General features: G+C 37.4%; 1 protein-coding gene across 5 annotated transcripts in view; it reads right to left on the bottom strand.

The window, feature by feature from the left end:
* TSEN15 (tRNA splicing endonuclease subunit 15) overlaps nt 1–25,795 on the bottom strand; it is a 36,443-nt gene that overhangs the window by 9,473 nt on the left and 1,175 nt on the right. The window contains exons 2-4 of one of the 5 annotated variants that reach the window (XM_032318534.1): nt 25,040–25,078; nt 23,609–23,690; nt 23,200–23,335 (exon numbers count right to left, since the gene is read on the bottom strand). In XM_032318534.1, coding sequence (XP_032174425.1) covers nt 23,200–23,335; nt 23,609–23,690; nt 25,040–25,078 — 257 coding nt within the window. Of the gene's footprint in view, nt 1–23,199; nt 23,336–23,604; nt 23,691–23,808; nt 25,079–25,795 lie in introns of those variants that run through there. The other 4 variants (XM_032318535.1, XR_004280123.1, XR_004280124.1 and 1 more) reach the window with 4 other exon arrangements.

Genomic DNA, 25,795 nt, shown 5'->3' with positions numbered 1-25,795 from the left:
TGGGCTAATATCCCTGATGAATATAGATACAAAAATTCTCGATAAAACATTAGCAAACTGAATTCAACAATACATTAAACAAATCATTCACCACAATCAAGTGGGATTTATTCCTGGGTTGCAAGGGTGGTTCAATATTCGCAAATCAATCAGTGTGATACATGACATCAATAAGAGAAAGGGTAAGAACCATATGCTTATTTCAACAGACACAGAAAAAGCAACTGACAAAGTTCAACATCAATTCATGACAAAAACTCGCAACAAAGTAGGTTTAGAGGGAACATACCTCAACATTAAATAAAGACCATGTATGAAATACCCACAGCTAACATCACCCTTAATGAGGAAAAACTGAGACCTTTTCCCCTAATCTCAGGAAGAAAACAAGGATGTCCACTCTCACCACTTTTAGTAAACATAGTACTGGAAGTCCTAGCCACAGCAATCAGATAAGAAAAAGAAATAAAAGGCATCCAAATGAGTAAAAAAGTAATAAAACTTTCACTACTTACAGATGACAAGTATCATGTCATACATAGAAAACCCAAAAGACCAAAAAGCTGCTAGAACTGGTAAATTCAGTAAAGTCACAGGATACAAAATCAATGTACAGAAATCTGTTACATTTCTACACACCAATAACAAATCAGCAGAAAGAGAAAAGAAAATAATCCCATTTATAATTATACCAAAAATAAGATACCTAGGAATAAACCTAACCAAAGAGATGAAAGACCTGTACTCTGAAAACTATAAAACACTGATGAAAGAATTTGAAGGTGACACAAAGAAATGGAAAGATAATCCATGCTTATGGAGTGGGAGAACAAATATTGTTAAAATATCTATAATACCCAAAGCAATATTCACATTTAAAGCAATCCCTATCAAAATAGCAACAGCATTTTTTCACAGAACTAGAACAAATAATCCTAAAACTTGTATGGCAGCACAAAAGATCCTGAGCAGCCCAAGCAATCTTGAGAAAGAAAAGCAAAGCTGGAGGCATCATCATTCCTGACTTCAAGTTATATTACAAAGCAGTATGGTACTGGAAAAAATATAGACACAGAGTTCAACAGAAGAGCACAGAAAGAGCACAGAAATAAACCCGCAATTGTATGGTCAATTGATCTTCAACAAAGCAGGAAGGAATATCCAATGGAAAATAGATGGTCTCTTCCACAAATGATGTTGGGAAAACTGCATAGCAACATTCTTCTGAATGAAACTGGACCACTTTCATACACCACACAAAAAATAAATTCGAAATGAATTAAAGACCTAAATGTGAGACCTACAACCATAAAAATCCTGGAAGAGAACAGGTAGCAACTTCTTTCTAGACATGTCTCCTGAGGCAAGGGAAACAAAAGCAAAAATAAAATACTGGGACTACATCAAAATAAAAAGCGTCTGCCCAGTGAAGAAAACAACCAACAAAACTAAAAGGCAATCTAAAGAATGGGAGAAGACACTCACAATGACATATCTGATAGAGGGTTAGTATCCAAAATATATAAAGAACTCATACAACTCAACAGCCGAGAAACAAATAATCCAATTAAAAAATGAGCAGAAAACATGACCAGACATTTCTTCAAAGATGACATACAGATGGCCAGCAGACACATGAAAAGATGGTCATTATCACTTACCATCAAGGAAATATAAATCAAAATTATAATGAGATATCACATCACACACGTCAGAATGGTTAACAACACAAGAAAGAACAGGTGTTGGCAAGGATGTGGAAAAAAAGGAACATTCATGCAGTGTTGTTAGGAATGCAAACTGGTCCAGCCACTTTAGAAAACTGTGTGGAGGTTCCTCAAAAAGTTAAAAACAGAACGACCTTATGATCCAGCACGGTCATTTACTCAAAGAATACAAGGACACTAACTCAAAAGGATACATGCACCCCTACGTTTATCACATTATTACAACAGCCAAGATATGGAAGCAGCGGACGCATCCACTGACTGATGAATAGATAAAAGATGCGTGTGTGCAGGCAGCAACCTCTTCGACCTCAGCCGCAGCAACATCTTCCTAGGAACATCGCCAAAGGCAAGGGAAGCAAGGGCAAAAATGAACTATTGGGATTTCATCAAGATCAAAAGCTTTTGCACAGCAAAGGAAACAGTTAACAAAATCAAAAGACAACTGACAGAATGGGAGAAGATATTTGCAAATGACATATCAGATAAAGGACTAGTGTCCAAAATCTATAAAGAACTTAGCAAACTCAACACCCAAAGAACAAATAATCCAATCAAGAAATGGGCAGAGGACATGAACAGACATTTCTGCAAAGAAGACATCCAGATGGCCAACAGACACATGAAAAAGTGCTCCATATCACTTGGCATCAGGGAAATACAAATCAAAACCACAATGAGATATCACCTCACACCAGTCAGAATGGCTAAAATCAACACATCAGGAAATGACAGATGCTGGTGAGGATGCGGAGAAAGGGGAACCCTCCTACACTGTTGGTGGGAATGTAAGCTGGTGCAGCCACTCTGGAAAACAGCATGGAGGTTCCTCAAAATGTTGAAAACAGAACTGCCCTATGACCCAGCAATTGCACTACTGGGTATTTACCCTAAAGATACAAACGTAGTGATCCAAAGGGGCACGTGCACCCAAATGTTTATAGCAGCAATGTCCACAATAGCCAAACTATGGAAAGAACCTAGATGTCCATCCACAGATGAATGGATCAAGAAGATGTGGTATATATACACAATGGAATACTATGCAGCCATCAAAAGAAATGAAATCTTGCCATTTGCGACAACATGGATGGAACTAGAGCGTATCATGCTTAGCGAAATAAGTCAAGCAGAGAAAGACAACTATCATATGATCTCCCTGATATGAGGAAGTGGTGATGCAACATGGGGGCTTAAGTGGGTAGGAGAAGAATAAATGAAACAAGATGGAATTGGGAGGAAGACAAACCATAAGTGACTCTTAATCTCACAAAACAAACTGAGGGTGGCTGGGGGAAGCGGGGTTGGGAGAAGGGGGTGGGATTATGGACATTGGGGAGGGTATGTGCTTTGGTGAGTGCTGTGAAGTGTATAAACCTGGTGATTCACAGACCTGTACCCCTGGGGATAAAAATATATGTTTATAAAAAATTAAAAATTAAAAAAAAAAAGATGCGTGTGTGTAGATCGGAATATTATTCAGCCATAAAGAAGAATGAAATCTGGCCATCTGCAACAACATGAATGGAGCTAGAGCATAAAATGCTAAGTGAAATAAGTTAGTCACAAAGGGGTGGTTGGGTGGTTCAGATGGTTAAGCATTTGCCTTCAGTTCAGGTCATGATCTCCAGGTCCTGGGATGGAGCCCCATGTTGGGCTCCCAACTGAGCAGGGAGTCTGCTTCTCCCTCTACCACCCCCCCTGCTTGTGCTCTCTCTCTCAAATGAATACAACCTTTATTTTTAAAAAAAAGTCAGAGAAAGATAAATACCATATGATTTCATACATATGTGGAATTTAAGAGACAAAACAAACAAGCAAAGGAGAAGAAAAAAAAAGAGTGACAAACCAAGAAAACAGGTTCTTAAATATTAAAAACTATGGTTACCAGAGGGGAGGGGTTGCAGGGCGGGCTAAACAGGTGATGGGGATTAAGGCATGCATTTGCTGTGATAAGCACTGCGTGCTGTATGGAAGTTTGAATCAGTATATTGTACAGCTGAAACTCATTTAGCACTGTATGGTAACTAACAGAAATTAAAGTTAAAAAAACTTAAAAAAAATTTTTTTTTCTTTAAATATCTCTAACTGGCAGAGTATGACAAGGATAGGACACAGACGGAAGGAAAAAAACCCTATTAAGGCAACTTTTACATAGTTTACATTTCTTAAGATCTGATATTGTTTAAATCAGAAACATACGTGTGTGCGTGTGCATGTATGTGGGTTTTTTCCTAAGGGAAACTAGGAATTCTAGCCCATCTACTAAACTTTCGGATAGAAATTTCCATCTCATTCATATTTGTTTCCAGAGTTTAATATAAACAGCAAAACATTTTCAAATTTACTTAAAACACCCATGTGGGAAACTAATGTTTGAAAATTAGCTCAGAGTTGTAAAAGGGGTTTTGTCTTCAGAGTTGAGGGAAATCACTGTCAAAAATGAAATGGAAGTTCCCATCTCAGAGCTCTGTTTACGCTATTTGGTTGCGTGTGGGGAAAACTACCAGTGAATTTTCTCAGTAATTACAGAATAAAATAGTTTATCTGCTTCTGTTACTGAAAGCACACTAAGGAAGGCTTACAAAGATTCTTGTTCAGGATCTCTTCTGGTCTATTTTTAACATATGTTTAAAGTAATGCCATCATCTTTCCCTATTCAAGACTTTCTTGTTTGTTTCCTTTATGGGACACTGATAAACTCCTAAAAATGTTTACTTTGCCTTTAAGTCAACAGATTGTGCTTTCTCAATCCAACAGAAAGAACACAACAAAAGGTTCCAAAATTCTACTTTTTAAAAAATCACACACAATTCTAAAGATGGCGAGAACAATGAAGCACCACTAAAATACTATAATCTCACTTAACTTCTAATAAGCTTAAAGCCTGAAGTCTTAATTCAGAAACCTCATTTAAAATTTTTCAAAGTTCAGTTCTTTGGAAATATTTTGTAGAGATGCTTCATTACACAATCTAAAATAACTTAGATAATAAAAAAACTATTGATGGTTCATAACCGATAGAAATCCATACATGAAAAGCATAACCTATGTATTCATAATAAGAAGTTCAGGTTCTCAAGTTTATTATTTCAAAGAAAAAACCTAAAGAAAGAAATCAGTAATAATCACAGTCATTGATTAGCAGTAACAGAAGTTAATGTTTATACCAGGTTTTCCTTCTCATAACTGTTCAGAGAGGAGCTCAACATACTGAACACAGAGTAATTCCTAAGTTTAATAAAACTCATTGAAAAAGCCTGAGGCAGGGGCGCCTGGGTGGCTCAATCAGTGAAGTGTCTGCCTTTGGCTTAGGTCGTGACCCTAGGGTCCTGGGATCGAGTCCCACATCGGGCTCCTTGCTTGTCGGGGAGCCTGCTTCTCCCTCTCCAACCCCTTCCCACCCCCGGCTTGCGCTCTCTCTCTCAGATAAACAAATAAAAACTTACAAAAGAAAGAAAAGAAGCCCGAAGCAAACCCATAGGTAACATTATCTGGCTACTGCCCTCCCTCCAAGCTATATAAATATCATCCATAAATCTTAGCATTAATTTTTTGGTGACGATCCTGTAAGAGACTAATCTCTGAAGATTTATACAGAGGACAAGCAAGTTGAAAACATTATTTTAAACTTAAATGTTGTTAAAATAAAATGTATCATGGGTTAAAATTATTATTAATTTCAACCCACAGAAAGCAGTTATCTCCTTCTGTCCTTTTCAGTGTGACCAAACTGGTACATACTGTAGACTCAGCAATGAAACACTTTTTGCCCTGCCTCATTATGAGATACTGGAACAGCACAAGAAAATGCAATGCAACTCTGAACACGATGCAAAATGAAATTGGTGCCCAAGGTACCAAAGAAGCCTTATTCAGCCACAGGTGCAATACTAAAGAAAAGTTTCAAGGATAAGAGACAACTTCCTTGAGAATCCTGTCAGTGCCCTCCTAGTTAAAAAAGCTAAAGTTCCAGGGTTGGATTAGTGAATAATTAAGTGCCTGTGTGGCCATTCACCCCAGTGGGAAGTCGTTCTGTTAAAATAAACTGCAAGCCTTTTTTCTGAGGCTAAGAGAAAAAATGCTGTGTCAGTTGCAAGACACTGCTGGAACTGGGGGTTTCACCAGCAACAGATTTCCAACAGAGAGCACACATTTTGATACACAGGGAGACCAAATGATAGAAATTATTTTACCAGTTATTAGACTTTAGGCCTCCAGTAAAATAATGGTCATTAAATGCATTTGTAATAAAAAATATACTATTGGAGAGAAGAAATATATTTTGATTACAGGGAAGTAATGGAGTATCCTTCAAAAAAATATGCAGCAGCAGAAGGGACGCCTGGGTGACTCAGTTGGTTAAGCAGCTGCCTTCGGCTCAGGTCATGATCCCAGCGTCCTGGGATCGAGTCCCACATCGGGCTCCTTGCTCCGCAGGGAGCCTGCTTCTCCCTCTGACTCTGCCTGCCACTCTGCCTGTGCTCGCTCTTGCTCTCTCTCTCTCTCTCTCTGACAAATAAATAAATAAAATCTTTAAAAAAAAAATATGCAGCACTTCAGGATTAAATCTTATAACTAAGAACATCTTTAAAAATGTCCTCAAGAGGTAACTCAATTAGTTCTGGTAATCCTTACTCCACCATAAATATAAGTCCTTTCCCCAAGACACTAAGGAAAAGGAGGGCTGAAACGTGGTTACTGGGAGAGGTGGGGAGGACAGAGATGAAAAAGAATTCAACTAAAAGGTAAGGAGGCTATTCGGAGCCTTGGCGGAGTGCCTCCTCAGACCTGTGAGTGTTCTCTATCCGCAGATGCATATACAGTTACAGTGTAAAGTGTGGGAAGTAGTGATAAAATTTGCAAGTGGATGAACTCTGCAGACATCCTAATTTTCTTTTGAAACTTTTGGGAGGTTGCCTGTAGCATACCCTTATGTTCTTTAAAATGTTATTAAGCAAGTTTCTGCTGTAGGAACCGAGTAATCTAAGAAAGTTCACTCATTCATTCATTTATTCATTCATTCAACAAATACTTATTTAATACCAAGTACCAGGTACCAACCTAGACACTGGGACAACAGCAATGAAAAGAGCAAAGCTCCTGCTTTCACAGAGGTTATCTTCTAGTGGAGGAAGGAAGATAGGAAACAATCAGAGACAACGAAATATACAGGATACTGAGCAGCAATAAATGTGGTAAGTGTTACAAAGGAGGACTACTCCATTGGCTGCAATTGTATAAGGAGTGAGATGATAATAGTTTACACCAGAGTAAAGAGTAAAGACAGTATAGCAGAAGTGGTGAGAAATGACAGATTTTGGATATACCTTTAAGAAAGAATGGGCAGAATTTATTGATGTATTAATTTGGGGTATGAGAACTGGGTGGACTAAAACTAGTAAGAGATTATATAGCCAGGTTATAGGATATAAACTTAATATACAAAAGTCAAGTGCTTTTTTATATACCAGCAATGAACAATTGTAATTTGCAATAAAAAAGACAACACCATTTACATTTACCTAAAAAAATGAAATACTTAGGCGTAAACCTAACAAAAACACACACAGGATCTGTAAAAGGAAAACTAAAAAACTCTGATGAAAAAAATCAAAGAAAATCTCAATAAATAGAAAGTCCATGATCCTGGATAGGAAGGCTCCATATTGTAATGATGCCAATTCTTCCCAACGAGATCTACAGATTCAACACAATCCTAACCAAAGTTCTAACAGGTTATTTTGTGGATATGGACAAACTGATTCTAAAGTTTATATGGGAAGGCAAAAGACCCAGAATAACACAATAGGGGAGAAGAACAAAGTAAGAGGACTGACTATACCCGAATTCCAGACTTACAAAGCTAGTAATTAAGACCATGTTGTACTGGTGAAGGAATAGACAAATAGGTTAATGGACAAGAGCAGAGAGTCCCAAACTGACCCACACAAAAAGAGTCAACTGATCTTTGACAAAGGAGCAAAAATGGGTCAACAGAGAGAGAATAGTCTTTTCAACAAATGGTGCTGGAACAACCAAATATAAGCATTAAAAAAATGAATCTAGACATACTCCTTGCACTTTTCACCAAAATTAACTCAAAGATGATCATAGATCTAAATGTAAAACACTAAATCATAAAACTTTTAGAAGATAACATAGGGGAGAATCTAAGTGACCTTGGATGATGAGTTTTTATTTTTTATTTTTAATATTATTTTGTTAGAGATTTTATTTATTTATTTGACAGAGACAGACACACAGAGAGAGGGAACACAAGCAGGGGGAGCTGGAGAGGGAGAAGCAGGCTTTCCGTAGAGCAGGGAGCCCAATGCAGGGCTTGATCCCAGGATTCTGGGACCATGACCTGGGCATAAGGCAGTCGCTTAACAAATGAGCCACCCAGGCACCCCCCACTCTGGAGTTTTAGATTCAACACCAAAAGTGTGATACACAAAAGAAAAAATTTAGCTGGACTCCACTAAAATTAAAAACTTCTGTTCTGCAAAAGACATTAATACGAGAATAAAAAGACAATCCACAGTGAGGGAGAAAATATTTGCAAAACACATATTTGATAAAAGGACTTGTATCCAAAAATATATAAATACTTAAAACACAACAAAATGAAAAAAAAAAACCCCAGCACAAATAAAAAAATGGGCAAAAGATCTGAACAGTCACCTCACTGAAGAAGATATACAGATGGCACATAAACATATGAAAAGATGCTCAACATCATATGTCATTAGGAAACAGCAAATTAAAAAAATGAGATACTGCTTATGCACCTATTAGCAAAGCTAAAACTCAAAAAACTAACAATGCACGGTGATAAGGATACACATCGCTAAGTAGAAGAAGCCAAGGCTACACATTGTACGATGTCAACTATACAACATTCTGGAAAAGGCAAAACCATACAGAAAGTTAAAAGTTAGGGGCTGCTGGGGGTTCAGGGTAGGAGCAAAGGGATGAATACATGGGGCATAGGGGCTTTTTAGGGTAGTGAAACTATTCTGTATGTCATGGTGGATACATGACATTATAAACCTGTCAAAATCAATAGATTGTACCATAAAGAACGAACCCTAATGTAAACTACATGCTTTAGTTAAAACAATGTATCAATATTGGTTCATTAATTATAACAAATGTACCACACTAATTCAAGAGGTTAACAATAACACTAATCAACACTAAAAACAGTGTTGGGCTGGGGCTTGTGTGGGAAATCTTTGTACTATCTGCTCAATTGTTCCATAAACACAAAATTATTCTCAAAAGTAAAGTCCTCCTATACAGAAAATGACTCCAAGGGTTTTGGCCCGAGTTTCAGAATGAATAGAGTTGCCACTGATGGACATGGGGGAAACCGCAGAAGGACCAGTTTAGGGTGCAAATCGAGAGTTCTTTTTGGACATGTTAGAGATACCTTTTAGATTCCAGTGGAGAGGTCAAATAGGCAGTCAAATAGGAGTCTTAGGTTCAAGGAGAAGCTGAGGTAGAGAAAAAAATTTGGGGGTCCTCAATACATCGATGATATTTAAAACCATGAAACCAGATGAGGCTGTCTAGGGACTACGAAGAACAGAAAAAAGCTCAGAGATCTAGTGAACTTTTAACATTTAGAAGCTAGAAACCTGAAAATGTTCAGCAAAGGAAGGAGACAAATAAATGGCAAGTGCTGGAGATGGCTTAACCCCCTCAAATCCCTAAGTTATGCTTTTGCACTAATAGCTCATCATTTCCTAGATTCTCAGACATGTGTATTTTAATCAGAGTCTTTAGAGAAAATGGACACAAGCATTATGATTCTTAGTCTTCTCATTCACATAATTTCCCCACCTTTGTTTCAGGATGCCTGTGTCCCTCAAAGACATCCAAGGAGCAAAACTTTTCCTTTTTCTCTTGTCTTTTAATTCCTTAATCCATTCTGCTTCTCCTCATCTACTACTGCCTATGGGGATCGTTCTCCTGTTCCCATCTCTCTCTCTCTTTCCCATGCACGCATGCACACAATGCACACCCCCCCTCCCGTTCTAGGGCTTTCTTACCAGCTGCACGCAGGTACTCCCCTTGCCATTACTAATACCCAGACATAATGAACAAATTTGCAGTTTTCAGGCTCTCTCAGTCCTCAATCCCTTGCTCTTGGTATCACTTCCTTCAGGAACATCCATTCCCATCCCCATCCCATACGGAACACCTACAGATATTTCAAGCAACTTGTCCTGCAGGAACCGTTTTCAGTCTTCCCTACCTCCCATGCTACCAGCCAAGGTCAGATCTTCCCCTCTGCAGTCCTCCTCAGTGCCCTATACCTACCTCTCACTCCATTTACCACACTGGACATAAATGGCTATCTCAGCTCTAGATGTGAGCATCCTGGGGGCAGGAACTGTGATGCTTTGTAAGTCCAGTCCCTTAAGTCCAGTACACAACAGCCACCCAGTAAATGAACAGGAAACCTAGAAAATACTGGAGTAATCTGCAATTTGCCTTTTTATCTACCTCTAAAACTAAAACATGCTTCTATTTTGCCTCTAGATAGTCTATTATTTATATCCATTATATTTAATGCTTAAATAAAAAGTATAATTATATACATTTTTAACATTTTTCCTGAAAGGCATATTATTTTGGTGTAAGAACAATAAATAAAATTTTAATTTTCCCTACACCCCTCAGTGTTTTAAAATATGGGGTCTTTTTCTTTTCCCTATAAGAACAGTGATAGAACATTTAAAGATAAACAATTAGTCCATTTTTATTATCTGGCTTACTGCTGTGATAACACATGAACAGCTAATTATTTTAAAAGTAATCATGTTCTTTAAAAAGGGAAAATTACTATTAATAGCTTTTAAAGAGAATATTTAAAAGCTACATTAATTCTGACAAAGAAAATGAACTGCAGGGTTTTTGATTCGATGTAGGAAGAAGGGAAGGCATATTCTTTTGAAAACAATGGTGTGGGAGACAGGTTAATATGGCTTAATAAGCTGGGCATCAGATTTTAAAAATTAGACTCATATGTGGAATTTAAGAAAGAAAACAGAGGAACATACGGAAAGGAGGAAAAGAAAAAAGGAGAGAAGAGCCATACGTGACTTTTTTTTAAAAAAAGATTTTATTTGCGAGAGAAAGAGAGAGAGAGCACAAGCAGGGGGAGCAGCAGGCAGAAGGAGAAGCAGGCTCCCCACTGAGCAAGGAGCCCCATGCGGGACTTGATCCCAGGACCCTGGGATCATGACCAACTGAGCCACCCAGGCAACCTGCCATAAGTGACTCTTAATGACAGAAAACAAACAGGGTTGCTGGAGGGAGGTGGCTGGTGGATGGGCTATATGGGTGATGGGCACTAAGGAGGGCACTTGTGATGAGCACTGAGTGTTGCATGTAAGTGACGAATCAGTGAATTCTACTCCTGAAACCAGTATTATACTGTATATTCACTAAAAACTTTAAATTACAAAAAATCACAGACTAGGAATCCTAACTCTGGCTCTGACACTCATTTCTATGTGTAATGAACTGTTTTCACTTCTCTTACCACAAAAATTAGCCTTAACTGTAGGATCATGAAACCAAATGATTGAAGTTCTTAGACTGTTGGCCTTATGGCTGCCAAACTAGCAGGTGACCAACCTGGCATACAGAATATTGAAGGCTTTTTCTAAGTCTCTAGAGTAATATTCAGATTGGAGGATGCTAAGAAAGAGAACATTCAGAAAAATTTTCTCTCAGATAAAAAGGCTGAGGGTACCCATTTTAGAGAGGTTATCAATCACCATAAATCAAAATAAATGCTACTCATTTGTGGGAGTAGGGGGATAAAACAGCTGCTGGAGAGGTTCCATCCTCACACAAGCTAGCCACTATCCTCTGGCACCAAGAGGAGAGGACTGTTTCTAATTTAGTCAGGCCTCAAAAGGATGAAAGATTTATTCCTATTACTAAGCAAGAGATTATGATCCTTTGTAATACAAGAGATTTATAGATCATTTAAAAAAAAAACAGTATCTTAACTGTGCATGGATTTCATAATTGCACAAAACACTTCACTCACTTTTTTTTTGAAACTTACAACATCTATAAACACAGATAAACTTAAAATATAGCAACTGTGGTTTTAGTTTTCAGCACATCTTTCACATATTACTGAAGAAACTAAATTGACAATGAAACTGAGAGATGACATGGGTTCTATTAAAGAAAAAAGCTCACAGTTAAAAAAAAACCACAAAAAACCAAGGTGCCTGGCTGGCTCAGGCAGTAGAGCATGTGACAGGGTTGTGAGTTCAAGCCCCACACTGGACACAGAGGTTACTTAAAAAAAAACACACACACACACAGAAAAAAAAATTTTTCTTCATAATTTGCTATTTATCCTTGTGTGAGTTACTTAAGACATTTTCCTATTTATGACTACCTATACTACTATTATAGAAACCTATCCTAATTTTGTTATGATATACTTCTCCCATTTAGGGACATTCAACAAATATCAATGACCAAAAAGAAGCTAATTAAACTATCTGAACATAAATTTGACTTCATTTGCTACCCTAGCACTGAAAAAGTCTTCTGGCTTTCATTAGGATTCCTCTGGTTGTCTCATCTTTAAATTCATCAGAGCTCTTTGACCTCAATGAATTTATTAATATGATTTTATACCATCGCTGTGTCTGGGGAAACTGTACTCATAACATTTACAGTCATTTACCAAGCTTGCTACATGGATTCCTAGATTCACTTTAGTAAGAAATAATCTAGAGTACTTTCCATATGCATACACCATCCAAATACATAACTTAATATAGTATTTTAAAGTGTAGGCTAAAAATCAATTTACATTAGCTTGCAGAAGTATTTTTAGATGAGAGAAAAAGGAGATGTGTCCTTCCCTTTAAGAAACACAAACAACCTCCTACTCCATCAGCATAACTTTCCTACTAGATAGTCATATATGGGCTCTTTACCAATTCTATTCTCCCACTGGAGATCAGCAATTAGTATTAAATCAATATTTTCACAATGGACGATTATACACAAGATCTTCTGAGATTTGAAATATATGTCAAAGTGTTTTAACTATAAACATATATTATGTATAACTGCTTTACAGATATCACCAGTCACAAAACATCCTTTTGCTCAAAGTAATGCATTCACTCACTTCCATTCAAATACACATTCATCCTGCACTACTTTTGCCAGAAACTATGTAAATTAAATCAAGTCCAACGCCTGGAAAAACACATAGGAAATGGATACAAAAACTGTTTCGGCATTCTTAGAAATTTACACAGATAAATCATTACAGGCTGACTAGAAGGAGTCAGCAAGTATATATACACCATAAAATAAATAATGGAAAAAAGTAAGCCATGTGAATATATGTGCTACTCAGCCAGTCAGCAGTCAAACAGCAAGAGAGCTACTGAAGTGACTTTGAGAGACACAAGATGATTTATTGTCGTCACTGGGGAAATATTTTATAGCTAAGTGGTAATTACCTACGCAAAGGATAGAGTTTAGTCCAGTTTTACAAACAACAGACTCCCAAAGTCAGGACTTGAATAAAGGAGAGAGCTACTACACTTTACATGCTGTATGTCTTTTGTAAATAACATGAGCTTTCAGCCCCAGCAAATTATCAATTTCTCTGGCTCTGATGTTTGTTTACTACCCTGATTCCCTAATAATAAAAATGTTATTTAATGTTTTTGAAGGATACAGAGCATTAAAACACACACACACACACACACACACACACACACACCCCATATATTAAGCAGCACAGAACAGATTTACTACTGGTATGTTCAGGTAGACTGTGCACTGTGTGACAAGTAATTTCTTTCTAACAATGAAGTACCAAAGTTGGCAGGTTATGTTTTAATATAAAATGAATATTCCCTATAATATATTATCATTCTCAACCACTCACTCTCCACCATACTTTCCTGAGAGTCAAAGAGGGAAGTCAGCACCAAGAGGTCCTGGGAACAATATATGACCAAAGCCCTAATACTAATACTATGCATCTGTGCTGCAGTCCGAGGGAGGTGAACTGGAATCCTGAGGCAGAACAATAGTGGTAACAAAGGTTAAAATCACCAGGAAATGCTAGGCATTAAATATCAATACTTACCAAGATTACACAGAGATACTATATGCCTACTGATCAAAGAACAGACCACCAGCTATATGATGGTCTTACTACTGTGATCAAATTAAATCTACCAACCCTCTGGTTTCGGCTGCCAATCTGCGGAAAAGGCAGAGGCCAGAGAAACATGTTGCAATGCACCGCGAATGAGCAGTTGGCAGACGCAGAGTAAGGGAGAGGATGCAGGTTACACGGTCCAGGTTCTTTAACAGGAAAACTGTAAGGAAAACAAAGGGATAGAGGCAGAAGCCATACATCAGGAGTTAGAGACTACTGGTCTGTGAGTCAAATCTGAATTTCCCTCTATTTTTTATAAATAAAGTTATAAGAACACAGCCACACCCATGTGTTTCTATACTGTCTATGGCTGCTTTCACACTAACATGGCCAAGTTGAGTTATGACAGAGACAAAATAGCCTGCAACACCAAAAATCTTAGCTATCCAGAGCTTTACAGAAAAGGTGTGCCAATCTCTAGTGCAGATTAATGGAGATTTATAAGATACCAAAAAAAATTTTTTAATGGGCAAAAGTCTTGAGACACAAACAACTCCAAAAATTATTTGCAGAGATAAAGCTTATTTTAAATTTTATATGGAAAATAAAAGGACCTAGTATAGCCTCCCCAAAAACAATTTTGAAAAAGAATGAAGTTGGAGGACTTACATTACCTGATTTCAAGTCTTCCTACAAAGTTAGAGTAATCAAGACAGTATGACACAGACAACAGGACAGACATACAGATCAAGAATATAGACTAGAGAGTCCAGAAATAGACATACACAAATGGTCAAGTGATTTTCAGCAGAGGTGCTGCAGCAATTAAATTATGCTGGAACAACTGGACATGCATTTGCAAAAAGAAAAAAGAACCTTAACCCTCTTGGCTTACACCATATACAACTTTCAACTCACTAAATTAATTTTCAATTAATCACAGACCTAAAGGAAAAACAAGAACTGCAAAACTCTGAAAAGCAAATGTAGGAGCAAATTTTATGACTGTGGGTTAAGCACACATTTCTTACACAGAACACAAAAACTACAAACTGTAAAAGAAAAAATGATATATTGAAAATCAACCAAAATTAAAACCTGTTCTTCAAAGAAATTAAGACAAGTCACAGACTGGCAGAAAATATTTTAAAAAGAATACTTGATAAAGGAATTGCATCTAGAACACACAAAGAACTCTTACAATTTATTAAGAACACAACATAATCTTTAAAACATAAGCAATAGATTTGAACTAATACTTGACCAAAGAAGAGGTACAGGTGGCAAACAGATACATTAAAAGTTGTTCAACATCATTAGTCATTAGGGAAATACAAAATTTAAAGTCATAATGAGATATCCCTACATATTTAACTGAATGACTGAAATTAAATAAATTGACCATTTAAAATGTTGCTGAGTTGTGCAGCAATTAGAACTTCTATACTTTGCTGGTGGGTACAGAAAATAGCAAAGCAGCTTTGGAAAACAGTGTGGCAGTTTCTTATAAAGTTAAAAATACATTTATCATATGAACTAGTTAGCTATTCAGTGTCTAAATAGTCACTCAGGAGAACTGAAGGCACTTGTGTACACAAAGACCTAAAATGAATGTTTATAGCTTCCATCCATAAAAGCCCAAAACCAGAAACAATCCAAATGTCCAACCAGTGGTGACTGGTTAAACAGACTGTGGCAAATGCACACGATGGACTACTAGTCAGCAATAAAGAAGGGCACGATCTATGCAACAACACAGAAAACTCTCCAAAGCATCATGGTAAGGGGCAGCTATGCAACAACACAGAAAACTCTCCAAAGCATCATGGTAAGGGGCAGAAACATGACACCAAGGCTATGATTCTACTGCTATGACACTCTGGAAAAGACAAAACTATAGGAATCGATGACAGAGGAGCATGAGGGAGTGTGTATTGGTTACATGACTATATAGATTCATTAAAAACTCACCTATTTCCCGAAAATAAGTGATTTTTACTATATAACTTTAACCTCAATAAGCCTGACTTAAGAAAAAAAGGCACACCCGGTTAAGTGTCTGCCTTTGGCTCAGATCATGATCCCAGGGTCCTAGGATTGAGTCCAATGTCAGGCTCCCAGCTCAGCGGGGAGTCTGCTTCTCTCTCTCTCTCTCCCCTACCCCCTGCTTGTGCTCTCTCTTTCTCTCTCTCTCAAATAAATAATATCTTTCTTTTTTTAAGATTTTATTTATTTATTTGAGAGAGAGCATGAGAGAGAGACAGACTGCATGAGCAGTGGGGAGAGGTTAAGGGTAGAGGGTAGAGGGAGAAGCAAGCTCCCTGCCATGCCAAGCAAGAAGCCCCATGCAGGACTCAACCCCAGGACCCTGGGATCATGACCTGAGTGGAAGGCAGACACTTAACCAACTGAGCCACCCAGACACACCTCAAATAAATAAAATCTTTTAAAAAAAGATACAACGAAATCACAAATAAACACATGGAAATTTTTACTATAAAAGTATGACTAACAGCTACTTTAAGGAAAAGAAAAACAGGGAAACAGGGAAACAGAGGCTTATTCTTGGAACAAAGCCCATGGAAGGGGTTTGGGGATAACCAGAAAAGTTCTATTTCTTGACTTGATGGTGGTTACTAGGCTTCAAGATGTTTACCATATAACTCAATCTATACATTTTTATTGTGTGGTTTTCTGTATCTGTTTTTATATTACAATAAAAGATTTAAGACAAGGGGCGCCTGGGTGGCTCAGTGGGTTAAAGCCTCTGCCTTCAGCTCAGGTCATGATCCCAGGGTCCTGGGATCGAGCCCTTCATCGGGCTCTCTGCTCAGCAGGGAGCCTGCTTCCTCCCCTCTCTCTCTGCCTGCCTCTCTGCCTACTTGCGATCTCTATCAAGTAAATAAGTAAAATCTTAAAAAAAAAATTTTTAAAACAAGAAACAACATGTTGGCAAGGATGTGGGGAAAAGGGAATCCTTGTGCACTGCCCGTAGAAATGTAAATTGGTGCAGCTAGAATGGAAGACAGTATGGAGGTTCCTCAAAAAACTAAAAATAGAAATACCATATGATTCAGTAATTCCACTCCTGGGTATTTACCCAAAGAAAATGAAAATACTAATTTGAAAAGATATATGCACCCCTATGTTTAATACAGCATTATTTATAACACCCAAGATATGGAGGCAACCCAAGTGTCCACCAGTAGATAAATGGATAATGATGTGGGGAGTGTGTGTGTGTGTGTGTGCATATATAATATATATATGTATTATATATGTTGGAATATTATTCGGCCATAAAAAAGAATAAAATCTTGGTATTCATAATATGGGTGAACCTAGAAGATATTAAGGTAAGTGAAATAAGACAGAAAAAGATAAATACCATGATTTCACTTAAATGTGGAATCTAAAAAACAAAACAACAAACAAAAACCCAGAAATAGACTTATAAATAAAGATCAAACTGGTGGTTGCTGGGGGGGGGGGGAGTTGGGGGGGATGGGCGAAATAGGTGAAGGGGATTAAGAGGTACAAACTTCCAGTAATAAAATAAATAAATCATGGGGGATGGAAAGTACAACATAGAGATTATAGTTAATTATAATTACTTTGTATGGTGACACATGGAAACTACACTTATTTTGAACATTTTGTAATGTATACAACTCTCGAATCACTATGTTGTGCCCCTGAAACTTAAATAATACTGTATGTTACCTATAGTTCAATAAAAAAAGATTTTAAAAACACCAATAGAAATAGAAAGAAACAGAACTTAATAGCTATAAGGCTTTGTTATCTACTATGAGACTCTGATATAACTCACTTAATCCTGCATAATCTTTTGGAAACAGTAGAGTATAAATAAGGATAAATTTTTAACCTCAGCTCTTTTATCTAATGTGAAAGTAGATAAGAGAAGTACCCTATAAACCATTCAGAATTTTAGTGCTGATGAAATGAGAGTACACTTAGGAACGTACTTTGAAATACTGTAACATTGTCTACAAAGGCAAAATACTCTTATAAACACGTGGAATCATCTACAGTATCACTCCCCTACCTAAAGCCTTTCAGTGACACCATCCATGCAGCAGCAATTTTTGGTGTTCTTTGTGGAAAGCCAGGACTCAACAGACATGCTTCAGGGGCAGGGAATTGTGTATACTGCACAGATTGTGCCTTGCACAAGACAGCCTGTTGTAAGTGGGTCTGAAATCCGGCTTATGCTGTTTACCAGGCCCTCAACTCTGGGGAAGAGACTTTTTTTGTATGTCTCCTTCTAATTCACTCAAAGGTACTCTCTGAGCTAGTTGTAGTCCTATTCAAAGATTCCTCCATAAACTAATACCTTCTTTTTCTCACACAATAACAATGTTAACCTGTCTGAAAAGCATCTGCATAGTTAAGACAAACCACAAATGAGCACATTTTATATTTCTATTGCCCTGATTATAAATGGATTTGAGCCATTTGAGTTCCTTTTCTGTGAACTGCCTGTTTCTATCCGTTAGGTTGTTTTCCTTGAGACACAGAAGTTATTTAGGTACTATCTATTAATCTTTGTCAGGTGTATGTCAGTAAATCTCTTCCTCTACTCTATGAAAACTTACATATTATGAAACTTTAAACTGGCAACCTTTAGGAGAGCCATACAGTAATGACCGGTATAGAGGAAGGTGGAAATGCTTGAAGTCCCGGCCATTTCACCTCAAGATTTCCACCTTAGAGAAACTGTCATGCATGAGAACAAAGATATACTTACAAGGCTATTCATTATAGTATAATTTTTAATAGCAAAGCCCTGAAAACAGTGATGGCCTTCATGATCTAGGTAAACTTTCCCACCTCATTTCCTATCCTTCCCTATTTTCTCACTTATGCATTAGCTGCCTTACCCAACATCATGGAGCACCAGCTCTGAACTAGACACCACGCTTACAAGCAGGCGATCGTGCTTAACTCCTTGCAGTCGTCCTGCTAAAACATGGTCTCTTACCACGTACAGGAGGTTTTTCCCGTCCTTCCTCTGAGTCCTGCTACAACCTTCTATAAAGTACTTATCAGTACTCCATTATCCCTGTTATTCAATTACCTAACAATAAAATAAGTGGAGGTAGTCCCAAATTACACTTCACTAAGTCTCAGAACAAAGAATTCTGTTTTTATTAGATCCCATCCAACAGTTACCAAAAAATGAAATAAAACTCATTTTCCAAACCAACATTTAGTGCTAGAACACCATTTTCAAGAGGCTGTCTAAAATACTATATGATCCCATTTATATCCAGAATCTTAAAAAAATTTTTCATAGATACAGAGAACAGATCAGTGATTGTCAGAGGCAGGGGGCAGGGAGTGGGTAAATGGATTAAAGGAGTTAAAAGGCCAAAACTTCCAGTTATAATACAAGTAAATTATGGTGATATAATGTACAGCATGGCAACTAGAGTTAGTAACACTGTACTGCATATCTGAAAGTGACTAAGAAAGTAGATCTTAAATGTTATCACAATAAAACAAATTCTGTAACTATGTATGGTGACAGATCTTAACTAGGCTTCTTGCGTTGATCATTTCGCAATATATTCAAATACCAAATCATTATGCTGTACACCTGAAACCTAATATAATGTCATATGTCATTTATACCAAAAAGGGAACTGTCTTGATCAACATGGTATCCCCAGCACTTAGATCACTGCCTGACACATAATAGTCACTCAGCAAATATTTGGTAAGTAAAAACTAAAAAGCCTCAACAATATTACCTGACAAAAATGCTGCTTAAAAGTGAACACAGTGATTTATTTTTATAGATGATTTATTATTGAATAAAGTAAGCAGTAAGCTTTCTTATATAAAACATTTTATTTTTATACGAGCCTCTCTCTCTCTCTCTATATATATATATGTATATATTTATTTGTAGTGCGCTACCCTCACAAGGTCCTACCCAAATATTTTTAGAACATAAATTTCTTCCCAATGCAAGGTTACCAAAGATTCAAAGTTACCCATTTTCTTTGAGTTACTAATGAAGAAAAATTCCTATATTAACAAATGTCTGAAATCACAGCATTACTGTTAGATATATGACACTTTATATACAAAATATGCATGGAGGTAAAAATAGATAAAAGTATGCCTATTACCTAAAATATCACTCCTGTTAAAGACTGAGGAATAAAATCAAACACACACTCTCTTATTCACACACACACAAAATCTTTATTTGTTAAAAAGTTATTTGTATACTTTGAATTGAGAAAATTTTATGCCACAAAAGGCATAATAAACCTAGTGGGTATTGGGCCTCATCTGTGCTATTTTCTACATTACTATTCTACTGCATAATGTAATTATAAATATTTATACAAAAACCAAAATACAAAGGCTTAAGCCATCTGGGTTATCAAACCCAAGAGGGTAAAAATGGCTTACTAAATTATCCTCCCAACTAATTCTATTTAAAGAGGAAAACAAGCTTTATGTAATGAAGCTAGAAAATCAATAATTACTAGTTAGAAAAAACTAGAAAGTAACAGGACTCAGACTGTACCTCTAGACTTATGAAAATCATTTTGATTCAAATAGACTAATTGATTTTAATTTTTAGGACTAAATTCAGGTTAATTCCCAATGGTGGTTCCTTGTTCAAACAAATAGCAAACAATAATAAGTATTTGTTGTAGTAACTAAAAGACACATAGGGGGAGTTTTAATGAATGAATTATTAAGTCTTTTAAATAGAGAGGCTTGGAAATCATGCTAGCAAAAAACAGAAAGTATCAGTGATCAAATTTGATGTCAACTCCATCAAGTATTTATGATTCTGAAACACAGAAAAATCTCACAGTAAACACCCTCTCATAGCCTGACATATTGAAAACAAAAAATTCTTATAATGAATTATACAAAATTGTGCCAAAATATTACTAGAAATCTAAAAATTAGTTTAATATAGTTTTATAGAATACTCTAATGAAAATAGCCAACTATGGTAGCTTTGATTTGCAAAGGATCTTACATATTATCCACTGACAATCTAAATCCTTCACTGAAGGACAAAGAAACTGAAACCCAGAGAAATTAGGTGTGTCATCAATGATCAAAATGTTAAGTGTCAGTGCCAAGACCAGAACCCAGGTCTTAAGGCTCAGTCCGGTGCTCTTTTATGTCAATCACAGTGAACAAGAAAAACAAAGGTATTCATCAAAGCCCTTTATGTCGGAATTTAAGGTACTCTGCCCTCTTATAAACGCATATACCCACCCAAATATAACCATGTTTTCACCTGTCCTTTTTTCCTGCCTCACTATCTCTGAAGTTGAGATCCTCTTCCTTTAGCTCAATATTAATCTTTTCAACTATTTTCTGGAATCCAGCCCTCCCCATCTCTCCATCAATAATTACTTTTATTCCTCTGTTTCCCGCCTTTCTAAATGACAGTCCACAGGGCAGCTGGCTTCCCTCAGAACAAGAAAGTGAGAGAGACTGTCCAAAACAGAAGCCACAGTCTTTTGTAATGTCATCTTAGAAGGAACATCCCATCACTTTTGTCTCATTTTATTTGTTAAAAGCAAGTCAGCGAGTACAGACACACTTAAGGAAGGGGAATGACCCAAGGGTAGGACTACCAGGAGGTCACAGTCCAAGAAGTCATCTTAGAGGCTGCGTGCTACAGCTGCTGAAGAAGAAAAGCAGAAAGGGAGATTTGGTAGCTAGATGCCAGGAATATCAGGACGACTTCTGAAGCAGGAATTAAGAAAATGTGCTAGTGGCATAAGGACAGATACACTGACTAACGGAATATGAAGAGAGCCCAGAAACAAGTCAATGCACAGACGGAGCTTTGGAAAACGACAGAGGTGATATGTTAGATGATGTGGAAAGGGGAGACTACTCAGCAAACGGAAGTAGGAAAAAAATGGTTATCCACATGAAAACAAGGTCCCTAACCTTCCTCTCACGCCGTTAAAAAAAAAAACACTTCAAAACTCTTAGTGAAAATTTGGGTGATTTTTTTTAGACCTTTAAATAGGAAATATTTCTTAGCCTAGACACAAAGACACTGATTGTAAAAAATGTATGAATATGCTTACAGTCAAACTAAGAACTGTTATTCATCAAAAAATACCTGCAAACAGATTTAAGAACTGGGAAACACAACCAAAAGGACTATCGTCAAGGATATATAAAGATCTCCTATGAGTCAGTGAGAAAACTACAAACAATCCAATTTTCAAAGGATATGAATGGGAATTTCTCAAGAGAGGAAATGATAAATATATAAAGAGATGTTCAATATATCAGAGATCAGGAAAAATACAAATTAAGACTACCATGAGATAACCCATTCAACTGACAAAAACTTTAAAGTCTGACAATTTGAAATGTCAGAAACAATACAACTCCAAGAGATGTTGCTTACACTGCAGGTGGAAAGTAAAGTGAAGGAACCACTTTGGAAAATAATTTGAAATTATACCCTAAAGTCGAACATTAGCACCTCTCCATTAACAGGCAAGTGGATGTAAAAACTAGGGTACAATCACACGATGGAATGTGATACGGCAGCGAAAACCAAACATGCAACAATGGATAAATCTCAGCGATATAATATTGAGTATATAAAGTCAGTGTCAAAAGATTATATGCTCTTTATAAAGTAAAAAAGATCTAAAATAAAAAAATTCCCAATGGCTATGGGGTCAGGATGATTACCTCAGGACAGTGGAAGTAAAGAAGGAGGAGACCCGTTCAGTTAGATACAAGTTACTGCCAAGAATCTAATTTCGTTTCGTGAGGTTGATTCAGAGAATCTGTCATGAAATAAAGATACGTTTAATCCAATTCTGTGTAGCAAAGATTGTTTTAAAAAGATCCCATGAACTTCATGAGACTTCCTTTCATTTCAACTTGCATGTTAGGAACACTCTTCACCACCACTTAGAGCAAATATAATTTGTATCAATTATTAGAGTACCTCTTAAAATACCTGTGTTTGAAGTGTAATGGTCTTGCCTCCTTATAAGAATGAAAACCTTTTCTGTTACCTTTAGGATAGTATTTCTATCTTATATATTCCTTCTCTGAAAAAGTACTGATAATACAGTAAGTGTTAAATACTTGTTAAATGCTCCTATTTAACTTATTCCTCAAATAACCAAGATTAAGCTATGATCCCAGTAACCCATTTTCCTTTAAAAATATATTATTACCTCGAATTCAATGATTCCTAGTGGAAAGGAACTAACCTGTTAAAGACCAAAATCACCTGCCCACCTGTTATGGCTGAGGGAAGCACTGATGGGTGTAGGCACCACAGTCTGTAATCCTTCTCCTTCTATCTCAGTACCGACGAGGCAGATGAGCTGGAGATCTGGTAATCCAACACAGTTTACTTCATGCCAACTTTTACCTGAAAGTGCATCATTGAATGGACAATAATTTATCAAAAATAAAAGATAAAATTCTAAATTTCTACCTAATACTCCGCTGAGCAAACATCACCCATAATGTTATCTTCTCTTTACTTTTCTAGTATTTTCTGTTACCCAGTAATTCCCAACGTAAATGAAGAAATTACAAAACTGACAACATTAACAGAAAATGCTTAAATGCCATATCCCAACCCAACTCCCCATTCACCCACCATAGCCCCAACAAGGAAACAATAAAACAAATAACTTACTCTCCATGAGGTCCAGGTAAACCAAAAATGCTATATAAACTTGGCTGGCATCTCCTATATCTAATTCCATCATTTCTAAGTACTGGAAATCAAAATGTAATTGTCAGAGAAGGAAGAATCTCTTAATATTTTCATTCACCCAATCAACAACTACTCATTATATATATATATATATATATAAAGTATATATTTATATTTACCTCTTCTAGGTACAGTGGGAATTAGAAGGCAATTAATACCTGGTCCCCGTCTCTAAAAGACTTGCAACTGTTAAGGTAAACACATGCACACTTGCAACTGTTAGGCAAATAACCACCCATGACAGTGATTAAAAACCAGCATGTGGAATAAAAAACAAGAGACAACATGTCAGAGGAGCTCTAATCAGATGGCTTGGTTGGTGGATGTTTCCTGGCAGAGTGGATTACAGACTAGGCCCTAAAGGGCAGATATGATTTGAGTACATAGTGAAGGCAGGGTAACAGTGTGAGTAATCACATACACGTGGGAAGAGGCCAGACATATTCTATATGTGGGAAGAGGCCACACATATTCTATATGTATAAGGCCTATAAAGAAATCTATCTGCCAGGAGCACAGACATCTTTGAATAGGATTTCTGCTGTAGCACATTAGTGAGAACCACTATTTCCATGGTCTCTGCTTGCCTATGGAGAAAGTCCACTAAAATACGACTCCTGTCTTCTTTCAGACTTGCTGGTCAGCCCTGGAGAACATTCTTCAGTGGACTACCCCTGTAAGGGAAGTCTGAGGTTTCCAGCTATCCCAATGACTCAGTGGGTAAGCAGGCCTCGTGCAGAGGTGAGGCATCGGCAGACTGGCATGGGTACAGACCTGTGGTCATACTCTCCCACGAGCTTCATCCTAAGCATGGGCAGGTGCAGGAGAACAGTGGTATTGTTGGCCGTCTTCCTCACACCTCAAATGTGTTTGAAAATGACACTGAAATTGGTAATTGGAAAAGCAAGGTCTTGACAGCCAAGCTAAAAGTTTGCATTTTATTCATAAAGAAACCCTGAGGATTTCTAACCATGAGAATAATACGAAATTAATGTTGCATACTATATATTTTACATATGTTATATAGTGTTTACATATGTTATATAGTGCTTTACAAATAGTAACTGATTTAATCCTGTAACAAACCTCTAAGGTAAATTCTTATCTCTATTTTACAGATGAGGAAACTGAGGAACAATGAGATTTTAAAACTTCCAAAAGAAAAAAACCAACCGTCCCACCCACCCCCCCCAAAAAAAACCCCCACAAAGCTGGTGACCTAACAGGGTCTCCAAACTCAAGCAGTCTACTCAAAGTCTCAGGCAGAACTCTCCGGTTCATGCTAGTAAACGGTGTTATGGTTCTTCTTTTTATGACACCGAATAACATGTTCATGCTTGTTTTTCTCACCTTGACAGAGAGTAAGGGGATAGGGAAGGGGAATAAAATCTAGAAAGAGAACATGAAAAGGGATTAACTCTTCAGGTTTACATCTTCGAAATTTTTCTTTTCGGGACTGTTTTTAGAAAATGATCTATAAAATACTGCTTCCCCGCAGAAGACTGCAATTGTACTGAAATAACTAGGCCAGTCTCTGAGATTCCAACAAAACCCGCATCTCCATTCATTGTCCATTCATGGGACAGGACTGGTCCAAAGCAGCAATTTGCCCCGCAGAAGCAAGCAAAGGCTACATATTCTCTGTGCTTTACCAAAAACAAAAACAAAAAACCACCCAAATATTAAGGAGTTCAGCTTTGGGGAAGAATCTCTTCAAAGTGGACAAGAAATTAGAAAAATCAGGAAATCGCCCTGAGCTAAATCACAGTGGACTCAAGGCCAAGGGCAAACACGGCTGTGCCCGAACCTTGACGTTGTTAAGCTAACCAAGGCCCGCAAGCTGTTTGTTGTTGTTTTTGCTTTGCTGTGGGTCCTGCGGTTCCCTGGTGACTGCAGGATTAAACGAGGCCCTCCCCAGAAGGGGCCCCGCACAGCCAAACGCAGGCACTGGCGGGATGGTTCTTACTGGGCTCTGCCTGCAGAGGCGCTGGTTCAACGTCTAGCTCTGGAAAGGCTTGGGTGGGTGTGTGTCCGGGGTCGGGGCCGGGGCCGGGCCGGGGCGGGGGTGTCAGAACAATAGTTCAACTCAGTTAAGCAAACAAAACC

This window comes from Mustela erminea, chromosome 17 (assembly GCF_009829155.1).
Source record: "Mustela erminea isolate mMusErm1 chromosome 17, mMusErm1.Pri, whole genome shotgun sequence".
NCBI classification, from domain to species: domain Eukaryota; kingdom Metazoa; phylum Chordata; class Mammalia; order Carnivora; family Mustelidae; genus Mustela; species Mustela erminea.
This window is presented reverse-complemented; position numbering and strand designations above follow the sequence as displayed.